The sequence below is a fragment of the Euprymna scolopes genome, chromosome 43 (genome assembly GCF_053919585.1).
Source record: "Euprymna scolopes isolate OS-2025 chromosome 43, ASM5391958v1, whole genome shotgun sequence".
NCBI classification, from domain to species: Eukaryota; Metazoa; Mollusca; class Cephalopoda; order Sepiida; family Sepiolidae; genus Euprymna; species Euprymna scolopes.
In genome coordinates, this window is record NC_136524.1 from 21,840,571 (window position 1) to 21,857,696 (window position 17,126).

General features: G+C 31.8%; 1 protein-coding gene across 4 annotated transcripts in view; it reads right to left on the bottom strand.

The window, feature by feature from the left end:
* Positions 1–17,126, bottom strand: part of LOC145268230 (nuclear pore complex protein Nup98-Nup96-like) — a 153,955-nt gene that overhangs the window by 37,919 nt on the left and 98,910 nt on the right. For all 4 annotated transcript variants that reach the window (XM_080123548.1, XM_080123550.1, XM_080123551.1 and 1 more), the window contains 6 exons: positions 16,552–16,762; positions 14,087–14,226; positions 13,246–13,359; positions 12,208–12,315; positions 11,263–11,476; positions 1,849–1,968 (listed from right to left, as the gene is read on the bottom strand). In XM_080123548.1, coding sequence (XP_079979674.1) covers positions 1,849–1,968; positions 11,263–11,476; positions 12,208–12,315; positions 13,246–13,359; positions 14,087–14,226; positions 16,552–16,762 — 907 coding nt within the window. The remainder of the gene's footprint in view (positions 1–1,848; positions 1,969–11,262; positions 11,477–12,207; positions 12,316–13,245; positions 13,360–14,086; positions 14,227–16,551; positions 16,763–17,126) is intronic.

The window sequence follows — 17,126 nt, forward strand, 5'->3', positions numbered from 1 at the left end:
TCAAGCTACGTGAAAATTAATCACATTTGAAAACACAGTTCTGACTTCATAAACAAATGGGATTTCTCAATAGGAATCTGAGCGTTTGGAGTTAGAAGTCAGTTGATCAGACAGAGTTGAAAGTCAACAGTTGATGAGAGATAGATAAATAAAAATGATATTAGGATAAGGTTAGAATCGAACCCTATAGGCAAGTGTTAAAGATAATAGAGATTGGAATGTTAGAAATTATATTGTTTAAAATAGGTTAGAATTGAGGATTCTTTTGTTTGCCAAAAGTGTGTTTGGACAAACATATGTAAAGCCACATGAAAATTAGTCCTGTTTGAAAAGCACACTTCTGACATCATAAACAAAGGAGATTTCTCAATATAGGATTCTGTGGGTTCGGAGTTAGAAGTCAGTTGTCAGTCAGGAATTGATGGGCTAGAGTTGATGAGTTAGAGTCAGTTGGAGAGGAGAGCCCCTTGAAGTTAAGGGTTGAAAATAGACCATGTAAATCAAAGTTTGAATTCCTGACAGCACCGATCAGCTGATTGAAGAATAAAGAAACCAACTATGTAACTGTTTGTCTCGTGTCGTCATTCCTTACAACAAAATAGTAAATGCGTTTTATCATCAAAGTGAAGTATCGCCACCCTTCTATATGTGTATAAGAACTGTTGCATCATATTATGCAGTCAGTATTATTAATATGAAATCTCCAAGAATTGTCACAGTTGTCATGATGTAATATATATAAATGTTTTCCCATCAGAATTGTCATCAGTTATATACGTCCAATATGAGTCCCTGTTAATGTACTACACAACATTGTTTTTCATAATTTTTGGATATGTTCATTACTGTGACATGACAATTCAATAGATACGTTTCATTTGAAATTCAATATTTCATTTTTCAAATTTTGTGACAATAATAAAGCAGAACCCACTTTTCTAAACAGAGATCACATTTTTTTGGTGGGATTTCTGCTCTGAAGTTTTTGTGCCAGAATAATGTTGTGCTATGTTTGTATTTTTTCTAATTACATGTGTGTAAACCCAATGTTTCTAAGCGCCTGCTGTCACTCTGGCCTATACTTATTTTTAGTGTGTTAGCATACTATATTTGTAGGTATTTTCTGTGTAAATTAAAAATTTAATAGCAGATTCACGGAAAAATTACCCTCTTTACATATGTCACAATCGTAATAGAAATAGAAACGATTTGGTTTAATCCATCATTCGACAAAAATGTAAAAGCAAATGAAGAAAACATTTCTTAAACAAATAAGCACTTTCCAAAATTGAGCAACACAACATTTAACAGAAACACTCAAAGTTATAGTTGCATAGAAAAATATACTACAAATAAAAAGCACACATGACTGTATTACATCAGAGCAATCCATATACATTTATAAAATAAAATCTAAGTGAAATTTAAAATAGAAAATACCTACAATATACCAAGACACTGTAACATACATCAGAGTGAAAAAGGATAGTTGAAAACAGAGATGTTGCACAAACACTCATTTATTAACAAATATATATCCAGCTAAGTGCCAGAAATATGACACCCTTATAAAAAAAAAAAAAAAACACTAAATTCTGCTTAGAAGAAAAAACATCAATTAGATTCCCATTAAATTTGACTGGAAAAAAAAAAAAAAAGCAGGGGGGGGGGAGGTTCATTTGTATCTCTCAGAGAAAGACCACAAATAAAGAAATATGTTCATATGAAGGTCTATAATAAAACAATCAAGTTGCTTAAATGTTTGTGGTCTATTTTATTTCCAGAAAATGCTGAGTGCTTCTGCTTATATACAGTAGACAAAATTTGTGGAAATTTCAAGAGTTTTACCTGATTCTGCTGCGAAGAATGAAGCTTTCATCATTTGCATATTACTGCTGTTCACTTCCAACCCAACAGCCAGGCTATGAGAAAGTGATTCTGAACCAAGATCAGTTTTATTTTGTGAAACTAGAAAAAAAAAAAAATTTAAAAAAAAGTCATGATTTTTTTTCGGTGTTATAAAATATTTTAAATTAATTTGCATTACTATTAACTTGTATAAAAAGGTTGTTTGATTGATTGATTGGTTTTACGGCATATCAACCTATGTGGTCATTTAATGCCGGAGTCCTTTTTTTTTTTTTTTTTTTTTTAACTTTTTTTATTGGGAGGGGGGGGGGAATGACTTTTTCAGCCTTTCCTCCCTTTTTTTATAAAATTGAACTAAGAGATTAAATGTTGTATTTATACATGGATGTGTATATTTGGATGACTTTAAATTTCCTTAAATTTTCTTATATAAATTTACTTTCCTTAGGTATGCTAGAATATTTGCTGAGTTGATCTTTTCAAAAAGGTCTTCCATATTGCTTTCTGTATAATATAATTTTCTAGTTGGGGCAAGGTCATCACACCCAACTAGGATATGTTTTACTGTGAGTGTCTCCTGGCATGGGATGCACTCTGGCGCAGATTCTCCATTTAGTATATAAGAATGAGTAAAGTTGGTGTGCCCTATGCGCAGCCGAGTCAGTATCACATCTTCTCGACGTGATCTCTTGATGTCCGGACATCGTTCCTTAAGTTCAGGTTTGATTGAGTATAATTTGTTGCCCTCTTGCTGACTCCACCGCAGTTGCCATTTTTCCTGTATGTATGCTTTTATCTGGGGTCTAAGATCAGTATGTGGAATCTTAAAATTGTCAGTTGGAAGGTGAGAAGATCTTTTTGCAGCTGTATCTGCCCTGTCATTGCCTTTGATCCCCACATGGCTGGGGATCCAGACAAGAATAATGTTTTTAGTAGTTGAAAGGATATTGATTTTTTCTATTAATTTTGTTGTTAGTGGATTTTCTTGTTTTTGATTTTGTATAGATAATAGGACTGATAGAGAATCTGTGAGAATGATGAAGTTTTTGGTGGTTTCCTCTGAAATTATGTTGAGTGCTAGATCGATAGCTATAGTCTCTGCAGTGAATACAGATGCTTCATTTTGAAGATTTCTCTTCATTGTGGTTTTATGGTACGTTGCTGCACATCCAGTGTGATTGTTGCTTTTAGACCCGTCTGTGTAGATAAAGGTGTAGTCTGAATATTGTAATTTTAAATGTTGAAGTTCGTCGTGGTATTCAATAGGGGTTGTGGTAGATTTGGACTTTTTGTTTAGGTTGAGTTTTATTTCAACTTGTTTCATGGTCCATGGGGGTGTTTTAGGCAGTATGAAGTTGTGAATGCGGGAGATTGGAATTTTCGATTCTTCAATGCTTTCCTTCATTCGGAGCCCGAACGTTTTGATAGTTTTTCTTCTCATGTTAAAGAGTTCTTCATATTTAGGATAGAAGGTACATTGGTATGCAAGGTTGTTTGGGCAAGACTTCAGTTTCAGTAAATATTGAAGGGCTAACTTTTCTCGCCTTAGATCTAGTGGGGGTTCGTGTGCTTCCGTGTATAGACTGTTCACGGGGGAGGTTCTGTATGCTCCTAGGGCCAATCTTAGGCCAGTATGGTGAATAGGGTCTAGGCTTTTTATATATGATGTTCGGGTTGATCCATATATGAAACAACCGTAGTCTAGCTTTGAGCGGACTAGTGCTCTGTAAAGTTTAAGGAGTGTTTCCCTGTCTGCACCCCAATCGGTATGTGCTACCACTCTCAAAAGATTTACAGCTTTGTTACATTTTTTTTTCAGATAGTTTATGTGTGGGATGAATGTTAACTTTTTGTCAAATAAAATCCCTAAGAATTTGTACTGGTCAGTAACTGGTATGGGCATTCCTTCCATGGTTAGGACAGGATCATTATGCATGTTCTTTAGTTTGCAGAAATGCATGCATTTCGTTTTTCTTTTGGAGAATCTAAATCCATTCTCTTCCGTCCATCTCATTACTTTGTTTAAGCACAATTGAAGCTTCCTTTCTATTATAGATATATATCTAGATCTACAGCATATTAGGAAGTCATCCACATATAGGGAGCAATCTACCCCAGGGTTAAGATTTTTTACAATGTTGTTAATTCGGATACTGAACAGGGTCACTGACAGTATACTCCCTTGAGGTACTCCATTCTCTTGTTCTTTCAAGTCCAAGAGAGCTGTGCCAACCTTTATTCTGAACCGTCTATTTTTTAAAAAATTTTCAATAAAAATTGGCATTCTGCCTTTTAGTCCAAGCGCCTTCAGATCCCTTGTAACACCGTACTTCCACACAGTATCGTAGGCTTTTTCCATGTCAAAAAACACTGCTGTTAAATGTTCTTTCCTTACAAAGGCTTCTCTGATGAAGGTTTCAAGTCTGACTATGTGGTCTATTGAACTTCGGTTTTTCCTGAATCCTGTTTGAAATTCTGTAATAAGATTCTCTGTTTCCAGAAACCAGATTAGTCTTTTGTTTATAATCCTTTCCATGGTCTTACAAATGCAGCTTGTTAGAGCTATTGGCCTGAAATTCAATGGATCTGAGACGTTACTTGATTGGGATTGGATGTTTGAGTTTTCAGATTTGGGGATTGGTATTATTGTGGCCTCTTTCCAGGTCTCGGGTACGTTTCCACTGGACCATATAATATTGAAAATTTCAAGTAGGTATTTCATTGAGGCTTCTGGAAGTTTTTTGAGGATTTCATATGGAATTTCATCGGGCCCTGTAGCTGTGTCATGGGATTTGGTTAGCGATTCTTTTAATTCAGGCAAGGTAAGAGGTTGGTTGTATTTTTCAGTATTTTGTGATTTAAATAGAATTTTCTTTTTCTCTTCCTTTTCTCTAATCTTTTTGAATTTCTCTGTTTGTCTGTCACATGATGAAATTTTTGATAAATTATCTGCCAGGTTATTGGAAATGTCTTTTTGATCGGTGTATATTTTGTTGCCTTTAGAGATGTGGGATATTGGTGTACTACTACACTTTCCTTCTATATTCCTCATCATGTTCCAAACTGTTTTCGCCTTGGTATTCACATTAATTTTGGATATATAATTTCTCCAGGTTGTTCTTTTGGATTCCTTTATGATTCGTCTGGCTTTTGCTCTGTTGTTTTTGAAGAAATCCAGATTTTCGCTTGTTGGATACTTTTCGAATTTTCTCAAGGCAGCTCGTCGAGCTCTGATGGCTTTTCTGCATTCTTTTGTGAACCAAGGTTTGTTGTGATTGTTGGTTTTGGTTATTTTCGGTATGGTATTATTTGCTATGTTTGTGAGTGTTTTAATGAAGTAGTTCAAATGGTCATCTTCATCATTCTTTTCGATAATTAATTGGTTTTTGCACTGTTCCTGGAAGTCTTCCCAATCCGCTTTATGTAGGTTCCATTTGGGTGTTTTTTGTTCAGTGCTAGTACTTAGACTTTCCAGAATGATTGGGAAATGATCACTCCCACAGGTGTCATTGTGTACTTTCCAGTCATAGTCCATATATATGGAAGGATCACATAAGGTAAGGTCAATGGCGGTGAAAGTACCTGTTGCTGGGTACATATAGGTGTAGTTTTGATTATTAAGGAGGCATAGATTATTTTTATTTATTATGTTTTCTATTTCTTTTCCTTTTTTATTTGTTTCTTTACTTCCCCATATTACATTGTGACTGTTGAGATCTCCTAGTAGAAAAAAGGGTTTAGGGAGTTATTTTATTAATTGAGTTATCTCAGTTTCGTTGATTGTATCTTTTGGAGGGATGTATATTGAGCAAAGTGTTATAGTTCTATGTAGAGTCACTGAAACTGCAATTGCTTGCAAGTTTGTGTTTATATTTATTTGTCTTTGAGGGACTTCATTCTTCACAAGTATTGATGTGCCTCCAGAAGCTCTGTCCGTATCTTTATTTATGTAGTTGTAAGATGTGTAGTGTTTTATGTTGATGGTATTATTTTCTTTCAGAAAGGTCTCCTGTAGACAGACAAGTGCTGGGTTCATATTTGTTATTAATAATGTGAGTTCATTTTGGTTTGCTTTTATCCCTCTGATATTCCATTGTAATATTTTGTTCATCATTTGGAATTGTGTTTAACTTCCATCGTCTCCAATCCCTCAAATCTATTTTCTGTCGGAGTCCCTGTTCGAGATATAGATCGGGATCTTTCTTTTCCTGTTTTTGTTTGTTTTTTTTTGTCTGGGGGGATTTTTGATTCTTTTCTGGCTTGTGATGTGTTTGATGGTTGTTCGGTTGTTTTTGTAGAAATGGTTTGTGGTTTTGTTTCTTTTTGTGGTTCAGTAGTGTCTTTACTTAATATTATCCTTGGATTGGTTGCAGACATTGCACTATTCATTTTCCTCATTTCTTCTAATAGTTCTTTCATTTCCTTTATTAGTTTGCTTAGGACATCAATTTTCTTGTCAGTTGTATCCGTTACATGTATATGACCATTTTGATTGTTGATTGGATTAGTTTTTTTTGTTGCATCTGCATATGTTTTAGTTTCGATGATTTTCCTGGCCTCTGGGTAGGATATATTCTTTATATGTTTTAGTTTGGTCACTTCTTTTTCTCTTTTCCATATTTCGCAATATCTAGAGCCAGCGCCATGGTTTCCCAGGCAGTTGGCACACTTGAAATCTTTTCTGCAGTCAATGTGTGGGCCACTTTCTCCACATCTTCCACACACTGGTAATCGTGTGCACCGATCTTGATGGTGTCCAAACTTCTGGCACTTGAAGCATTGGAGGGGGTTTGGAATATAAATTTCTACATTTATTTTCATATATCCGACTTTCACTTCTTTGGGTATGGTGAGGGAATCGAAAGTTAGTATATATGTATTGGTATCGATTTTCTCACCGTTTTTTTTTTAATTTGAACTCTGCGAACATCTAACACATTCTGTTTCTGTAAGTTTGTCCGGATTATCTCCAAGGGACAAAGTGCAAGTTCGTGGCTTTTCACTACTCCTTTGCAGGTATTTAGGGTTGGATGTCTGTAGCATTTGACTTTGATGTTTTCAAATAATTTTAGTTTCAATATTTCTTTAGTTTGTTCTTCGTTATGGGTTTCTATTAGTAGGCTGCCGTTAAATTGTTTTTTAATAGACTTTGGTTTTAGAGTTTGAAGATTTTTTTCAATTTTAAAAGGTGATAGTTTGCTCAAAGGAGTTTCCTCCATTGATTCTATTACTACGAATGTTGAGTTCCTTGGTTTTATCGTCTCTTCGTCAGAGCTACTGATGTCAGAGACATCAGAGTGGGTTCTCTTTGAGTGGTTGGGTGGTTTTTGGGAGGAATAAGCCATATATTTTGTTTTCTTTTTTCGTCATCTTTGTTCCCCACCCACCTCGGAGTCCTATTTGGGAAGAGCCTGGGGGGAAACCCATTCGTCCAGCCTCTACAGGGATACAATGATGATATAACCGACTTTGGTGGTATCATAATGATTATCTGTTCTCTCTTGATATTGCTATGGGATCTGTAGCAATCCTGAGGGGTTTACAGCCTCGTCATCGATATTCACACCTAATCGATTGACCCTCAGCCACCGCTTTCCATCATATATTAGGGAGTAGGGTTATTTGTGGGAGAGGGGGGATGTGTTGTATTAGTAGTGGGTTTTTGGAATGGGCAATATATGGTGGGGCTTGGCGTGACTGGCCGATTGGTCGGATCGGGCCTCTCCGACCGCCCGTCTAATCGAAGTAAGGGCCAAAGTAATGTGTTGCGGTGCCTAAACTTCTATGTATCCTGGTTTAGGTTCGCTCAATCACCAGGATCACGTCCTAAGACTTTACGGGTAGCAACCCACGGCTAACTGGTTGCCCCATTGAGGGATTTTTACCCTCTGCAGGGGGACAGTCGGTTTGTTCTCATGCCCTACCGACAGGGCAAAAAAATAAATAAATAAATAGATAATTTAATAGAATATATTTGTTTTCTTTTTCTTTCTTTTTTTGTTGTTTCTTTTCCTTTTTAAAATCTGTTTCTATTTAACCCATAGTTGGGACCCTAACAGGTACTACCACTCCGGGTCAGGGTGGACCTGGGAGCAATGGCAATTAAGAGGTGGCTCCACACTCCCCAAGCCCGTAAGCTGGACCTCACCATCGGATGTAGTTTAAGGTCATATCCAGGACCGGGAGTAAGGTAGGAAAAAATAAAATAAAAAGGGGGGGGGGGATAGGCTGTTGTTTTTGTTTTTGGTTTTGCAGAACATAATTAAGTTTTACAAAAAAGATCAGAAAACAAAAAAAACGTCAATGTAGGTGCATTTTGTCTCCGGAAGCCACAGGGCAGCCTGATCTGGTAGCACCAGTGTATAAAAAGGAGTTTGATTTATGGTTTTAAAAATTGTGAATTCAAAAAACATTCCAATTGTCAGAGACTTAAAATCTTAGTGCATTTCCATAAAAATTAAGTCAAATTTTAAAATTACAAAAATTTATGGAAATGCACTAAGATGTTAAGTTTCTGGCAATTGGAATATGACAATTATGATGTTGTGATTGCATTAAGCTACAGCAACACAAAGCACTCATTTTGATGTTTAGGTCAGAAATGAACCTTATTTTTGATTTATAACACTGCAGTAATAATCAAATTTAAGTTTTGATTATATATATTTATATATATATATTGCACAAACATATAAAAAGAGAAAGTAATATATATATAAACTATTTATGTAAATTATATAGCAACATTCTCATGACCATGCCTCTGCTAATTAGACAATTCTTTGCACAGTTACTGGTAAATTCCCAAAAATAAACAAGTAGATACCATAACAGATAAGATAAATAGCTAAAATATGAAATAGATAAAATAAAGAAAATAAAAATTGATAAAATGAAGATAAAATATGAAATAAATAGATTAATAAAATAAGAAAAAAAAAGAAATAAAAACTTAACTAAAAGAAAATTAATAAAACATTATATATCAATATATACATAAAAATACAAGATCACCCAGACAAAATCTTAATAGAAAGATCAAAATATTTCTTGCTTAGCACTGTTTCCATGACAACACATAGGTGAGTTTAATTATCAACTGTTGCCCATCATTACTTCCTGGCACAATTTAAAATATTGATTTTTTTCCATTTGCAAAAATTGAACCAAATAAATAAATTAAACGCACAAAATAAGAGTGAAATGACAATAATGATTATAAATAAGAAAATATTATGATTAGAAATTAAGCTTTAAAAAAAAAGTCTAATTTTCTACTTGATAGCTCGACTAATCCCACTTTCGTTTTTTTTTTTTTTTTTTTTTTTACAACATTTTCGTTTAACATACTTTCTGAAAAAGATATATTCTCAAAATATTAAGACTTCCACCACCCTGGTTATTTCAAACCTGGGCCGCAGTGAATAGAAGCATCGAGTCTCTACAGTTCCAGGAATGTATTGTTCGAAGATAGTGGTTTCAATCCTATCCAAAGCAGGCCAGAGGGTTAATTGGCGAAAAAACGTGGTGAGGGACTGTATTCTTATTCCGCCACAGTTTATCACCTGAAGAATGCTAGAGGATGAGTTGGCCGAAATGTGATGAAACAACTATAAAGAGGATAACAGTCCACAAATAAATATGTAAATTACTCATGACAAAAGATTCCAATAAAAAATATATAAGAAATAACCTATTCATCAGATTAAATGCTTCAAAATTATTTCTTTGTTTGAAGGGGAGGGTCATCAAGTAATTTTTTTTCTTTTCAACTATTAATAAAAGTGGCAAACTTTATTTCAATAACTATTTGATTAATAGTAAAAAAAAAAAAAAAAAAAAAAAATTGTGTAGATAACAGATTAATCCTTTTTGCAAATAAAGATATTAACTGAATCAAACATCTTTGTTCCTTGTCTCCTCAGGAACATACAAATATATAAGGCCAGCTTATAATGCGAAAAAGTGCACTGCATTAGAAGATTTATAAAAAAAATTGCTCCTGTCTAGAAGGATTTCTTCGGATCAAAAATTAATTTTTTGTTCATGATTTCAGGCTTTTATGCTGTTTTAGTTTTAAAATTAGACACTGAATGGCAGAAACCAATTAAGTTATATGAAAATATGTTGTCTACATAAATATACTGATAAGTTTGAAATATAAAAATAATATAAATTAAAAGCTTTTACAACAGAGGTTGGCAATCTCTGGCCTGCAGATCAGATCCAATCCTTGGTTTACTTTTGCTTAATCAGTTCAGATTTTTGGTGAAATAGGTAATTTTACTTTTTTTTTTTTTTAAATTCTTGTAAAATAAGAGATATCATATTTTTAATACTTGTTTTCTTGAGACACACAGAAAATTTATTTACATATTTAATAACATTCGTCTTCCATTAACATGTTTGACCCTCCTAGTGTAACCAGCATAACTTCACGCTCTAAAAGGTTGCCAACACCCGCTTTACAATGCAAAATTTAAAAAAAATTTTATTGTTAAATATAAACTTAAAACATGATATTCTGATTATCTTGGAAGAAAAAAAATCGTATTATGAAACTTTTACGCTCAAGTAAAACAATGTTTTCATTATGCATTGTAAGATTATTTTAATATATGTAAAATGAAAAACATTCTGTACTATAATAAAGAGCAATTTGTATTTATTTGTAATTCATCTCATCAAATATCTGGCCCGTGAAGGGGGTGGTGTGTAAATCTATTTACAGAGGGAGGGGGGGGGGGTTAGATCAAAACAACCTTGTTTAAAAAAAAAAAAAAAAGTTGGCCAGGTGTTGGGGGTCTAAAAGCAAAAAAAAAAAAAAAAAAAAATTTTAGTAGAAAGGTAGGCTTGAACCCTGAACCTTTGACGCGGAGGTGGAAAGGAAATGGGGAAAAAACCTGCGACTTTACCATCTTGACCACTGGAATAGATGAATTGTTAAGTGTGTTAAGTTGCCGTTTATAAAGCGAAATTAACAGGTGCGAGAACGTCAAGTCGCGTGATGTTTGACCTAGTTTTGCGCTGGAAGCCAGTTTCTGTTTTCCCCCGCTACGCAGCGATAAAAAAAAAAAAATCTCGAAAATAGCTTGTAAAAGTCGGGTAAATTAAAGATAGCTGCGACCAGATTTCCTTAGATATTATTATTTAGACAGCATATAAAAAGTTTTAAGGAGCGAGCCAACCGAGAATCATGGCCAAAAAAGCCTTTTGTAGACATACACAAAAAGTGAACACGCATACATACATTTTCACATAAATATATATATATATATATATGAGATGAAATCCCGTACTATAATAAAAAGCCAATGGCGGGCATTTTTCAAAAATAATTTCTACATGAGAATTTAATTGGCAGGCATAATTCTATGATTCTTATAAACATACCATTAAAAACTTCAGTATAGTCTTGAGAGAAAATATCCGGCATTTCAGCATCATCTTCTGTTGTCAATTCATCCCTTGATTGGATAATTTCAGAGGAAGGTTTTAAGTTTTCATCACCATTTGTCATTTCCGATTGTTTTGAGTCAGAACTATGCTCATTGCCAACTTCCTTACTGTGTGAACCAGTGGAATTGGCTGTAGGAAGTTTTTGTTTCTGTTGAATAATAGAAAGGAAGAGATTTAATAGAAATTTAAAACAAATTTTAATAAGCTTTTATAAGTCTGAGAAACTTGATTGATAAAATAATGACAAATTTCAGTTCAAAGATGCATTGTTTGAAAGAGATAAAAATTAAAAACAAAAAAAGATCTTTAGTGTTTAGAAATCTTTATTTTATTTATTTGGTGCTTGTGTAGTATAATTCAATTTTAAATGCATTTTAAGTAAAACATTCATGTACTTGTGTGTCATGTTGAAATTAGTAAACATTCCAAATTTTACGAAAAATGATTGCTTAGATCAGCTAGAACTTTTTTTTTTTTTTTTTTTTTTTTTTAAATACAAAAAACATTAGTGATCTGCCATTTTTTTTTATTTTTAAATTGTAGATTTAAATTGAAAGCAAGGGAGAATTACTTAGTTACAATCAGACTAAATACCTCCACTGGATGTTAAGAAAAAATGAACAATTATGTATAATTCGATAAATTTTATTTTTACTCTTAATTATTTTTCTTTCAATCATTTTTTAGAATTTTTACATGACACAGGTACATAAGTGTTTTTACTTAAAATGCATTTACTTGAAATTGAATTATAATGCACAAGCACCAAAAAAGTGATAATAGCCCCCCTCCCTCCATCCCATTAACCAAATAAATTGTTTATTCATTTTTAATTTAAATTCCCAGTTATCCTCATTCAAGCTATTTAAAATTACAGACCTGGGCAGAAAGATTTTGTTGCTGTAGAAGTTTAAATTTTTTTTCATTAGCAATAATTTCTTCATCATCAGAGTCATCTTGCATTCCGTATTTGGAAAAGTGTTTCACCTATAGAAAAAAATCCAAAAAAACAATATATATAAAAAATGGTAACGTTAAAGAAATTTATTATATAAGTCCAATTCCTTCATTATTATACTTGAAAAATAAAACTAGTGAAACGAGTTATGTCCCCTGTGATTATTTGAATAAATGTGAACAACCATGAATCATAGTTTTTGTGAAAAAGTGCAAGGCAATTTGGAAAGGATTTTTCAGTTCTCGTCAGGAGAGTAAAACAGGGTTTTCATGGAATTATGTAAATAAGAATCTCTACTTAATAATTTTGGGATAAAACAAATTTTAGAATTTTAGCCCTGTGAAGCATATTAAGGACAAATTAGGAGTTTTCACAATAACTATATTTGTTTTTTTTTCCCGTTCATTCATCATAAATTTATAGAAAATTTTGTGAAAAACTAATGAGAAAATCAGAATAACAACAAAAACATACCTGCCCCCTCATATATATAAATTGACATCAATTGAAGGAACATTATCATACTAGACTTTTTAGCTAATTAGAAACGGGGAAAGTCATATTCCGTTATAAATATAAATGCTTTATGCCAAATTGATGGCGGAATATGGTAAAATTGTGTTATTTTTTGCATTTCATACTAATCCCTGTGAATCAAATGGATACCATAGTTCTCGGCACATTATCATAAAGGTTCATATAAAATTTCAGCCAGATTGGCCCAATAGTTTCAAAGAAAAAATAGAATGGAAAAACAGAAATTAAGAGAAATATAATATTTAAGTCAATGCACATTCACTTTATTTTCAGTTATTACAGTGCAGATAGCTACTTCAACTGGAAACGAATAAATTCACTAGATGACCAAGAGCTGCTCTTTAAATTAATGAATTAAAAATACTAAATTGTATTAAATTTTTCTTCAAAAGATAACACATAAAAATAGAAATAATAGTTACTTCAAACACCCATGATCCTGTTTCTGGACGGTAATCTAAGAAAGTGCCACCAATTCTTGCAGTTGTACTCTCCAGTTTCTCTTCATATTTCATCATATGGAGCCTTTCAGCACTCTAAAAAGATACCAAGAAAAATATTTAAAATACAAATATAAAAATTAACAAAAATAAAAAAATATACCAAAAGTAATATTTAAAGTTATAAATTCCTAAAAAAAAATTTGAATTTCTTTGAATGTCACATTTTATATTTTACTAAATGAAGACCTATTGTTTGGTGTAGATCTAGAGAAAACTCTAGAAAAATATATGCTTAGAATATTTAAATTTGTGAAATTTCAGCAATATTCAACCAAATTTGAATAAAGTATGCATTTCATTCAAAATGTAACTCATGCAATCTAAAAATTCAAGCTGTCTCCTTTTGTTGTCAGTTTTTTGTTTCATTTTTAATCAATTACAAAAATAATCAGTGCATAAAAACACTTTAAAATAATACCATTTAAATAATTATTTTATTCACTTTCCATGGTTTTAAAATGATTTTAAAAATGGACACACATAAGATATAGCTTGTTTAGGCAATTTACAGAGGAAATTTTGTTGACCTCCATTCGAAAAAAGTTATCAGCTTTTAATTAAAAACTGACTTGAGATTATATGAGACTACTAGAATTCATTTATTGGACATTGTGGTAAGAATGAGCAATTCACCAATTTTTATGAATTAAAAAAAGTATTTTAGTTTACTTTAATGGTGGATTTGTACCTAAACATTTGGGTATATTTGACACCAGAACAATTCCGGGTAAATCAGCTATAAAATTATTTATATACTTACTTTTATTGGACTTCTGCTGGTTTTATCAATTGGCCAAACACAATCTAATGTAATTTCAGCCTTCTTGTTTAAACCAAGGCCAACATCTGGCTTTTTAGAGTCGTCAGGATAAACGATCACTTCTTTTTTACGGAAATGAACTGAAAATATATAAATTATAATATAAAAAAATCTTTATAATCTAAAATAAACATCCCTATCTGCCAAAGCTGGGCAGAATTATATAAAAAATTTAATATAGGTAAACTCAGTTCCTCAAAAAGGGGGCACTCTGGATTATCCACACAAAAATTGTCTCCAGTTTAGAAAGATTACTTTTATTGATCAAGGACTAAAAAAAAAATTTTAAATAAAATTAACACTTAATTTTCATAAACCGAACTGCCATAAAAAGTGAAAGACAAAAGGAATAAAAAATTAGGAAAAGAAAAAGATAATGGGGAAAGAAAAAGTGAAAGAAAATCCATTTAAATAAAAAATAAAATAAGTGGGGCTCTAACACTTTGGTAGAAAGAAAAAAAAATAAAAAAAATAAACAATTCTATTAAAATGTAAAAAATTATAATTTGGTTAAATAATTTAATGACAAAAAAAAAAAAAAAAAAAAAAAAAAAAAAATGAAAGGAAAGAGACTTGTGAGACCACAAGATAGAGCTAATTTTATCAAATATTGAATAGTTGTTCTAAAGTTATACCAAATCATTCCAACTCTAAAAAAATCTATTTGAAATATTTTTAAAGTCTTTGTGAATCAATAAAATTCCTTTAGTATTAGATTTATGTAGATACACACACAAAAAAAAAAAAAAAAAAAGAAAAAAAAAAGTATAGCTAGACTGTCTACCTGACGTTACCCTAGGGCATGGATAACAAAATAGAAGAGTAGAAAAGTGTGCAACATCTTTGTTTTAACACCCTTAACTCCAACTCCCCTCTTCCTGGCAACTTGTTCAATATGATATAAAGTCAAAGGAAAAAATTTTATCCCATCTTTCCCACCCATACACTAATTTGGTCCTTGGTGTCACCAAGAGAATAAATATTAGAGTATTTTTGGTGCTTGTGCATTATAGGTGCATATTTAAGAGAAAAGTATTTTAAGTAAAAATACTAATATGTACTTGGGTACGTGTTAAAATAGAGTTGACTGATTGATCTTTTAAATGTGTGGTTTTAAGCAACAACAGTACTTGTCATGTCGAACTAGTAAAATGTCTAAAAATTATGAAAATTCATGGAGTAGAACAGTTACTATTGTGTTTTTAGTAAAAAGAAAAAAAAAAAAAAGAAAAGAAAAAAAGTCTATCGCTATAGACAACAACTATCAGAAGCCATTACAGTGTTCACCTCTAAGAAAAACACAATTTTCCACCAAAATTACTTTTAACTATAAATAATTTCCTACTCGAATTTTTGGATGTATTACTATTTTTGACATTAAGTATTGTTTTTCTTAAAACCACATGTTTTAAAAAAATTGATCTGTTGACTATCTCAACAAGTACCTGTATTTGTGTGTCATGTTGAAATTAGTTAAAATTTCAAAACTCATGAAAAAATAAAAAAAAATAAAATAAAATAAATAAATAAAAAATAATTACAAGTAAAAAATCATTATCAATTCGCCATTTTCTAATTTAAAAATCCTTGGAAATAAGGAAGATAAGTCTGTCACTTATTTGTAATTTTTCTACTTATTTTGGATTTTTACTAATTTCAATAGAACATGTAAATACTTAATGTTTTTACTTAATGCATTATTTTGATTCTTTTATAAGCCTACTTATAATGCACACACACACACCATATTTTTTACCATAACCAGCTCAGAGTTATACTGAATCTGTTGATTTAAAATTTGTAAGTGTAGATTTTAATTTTCAGCTGGATCGACACATGATTTTCATGTCTATGCCAAAATTAAACATGTCCAATAATTGTGTAAAATTCTAATGTGATTAAACTTTGAAAATGTCAATTTGCAAGTAATTTCTAGAATTAAAGTTAACAAGCCACAGTAGAATGTTACAGTTCATTTGTGCTGTTAAACTGCATTTCATAAAGGGAACATTATAAAAGAACCAATACCATTATTTAAAAAACTATTTAAATATACATCAAGGTTGTTTTGGTCAAGATCAAAGTGTAGTATCTGTTCTCCAAATGCTGCACTTCATTTCTTGTTCTCTTTCGGTGGAGGATCAGTCCTTCACGACTGAGACAATTTTTTATTTTTGTACCTTTTCTCCACATTAAAAAACGACCCTAGTGTCTAACTCTGTCCCGTGGGGAGGCATAGTAAATAGGTACATCAAGGTTGATATCAATAAATCTGTTCTCATCACAAAAGCTTTTTATGCTTCAGTGGCAATATGCCTTGTTTTGAGGGGAACATTGAAAATTCTTTTTAATAAATTAAAAAAAAAAAATAAATAAAAAAAAAAAAAAAAAAAATATAAACTTACCAATTTCATCAAAATTTATGCCAGCAATATTGGTAGTACCTGGAAAAAATACACTTCCATATCCTTCACGGCCAATTGTAAAGTCGTTTATAAAGCAGTTACCATTTTCATCAACAAGATCTGCAAGTTCATCCAAACTAGGTAGGGTATAGTAGCCAGGCCGTGTTAATACAATGTTGGCTGGATGAGGAGTTTCTGCTACAGGAGGTCCCTGTAATATTTAGCAATAGTTTAATTTCTTTCAAAAACTTGAACAGAAAGTGTATTTAGTAGTGAAAATGGACAAAATGTAATCTTTACAGTGATAAAAAATGTAGAGAAATTTACAAAAATACCTTTCATCAAAAATATTGCTAGAGATAAATTTATTACACCATTAGATAAATTCCTCAAAGTTTTGTTTGCCCCTTATCAATAGGTAAGCAAGTAATACAGCAGCTGAAAACATGTCCTGGATTTAGTTTATTCACTCAAAGCACAATAAAACAGAACAAAGAATAGAAGAATATATTAATAGTAATGTAATTATTCAGTTTATTCACTTTCATTGAAACTGTTACACATCGAGAAGATCT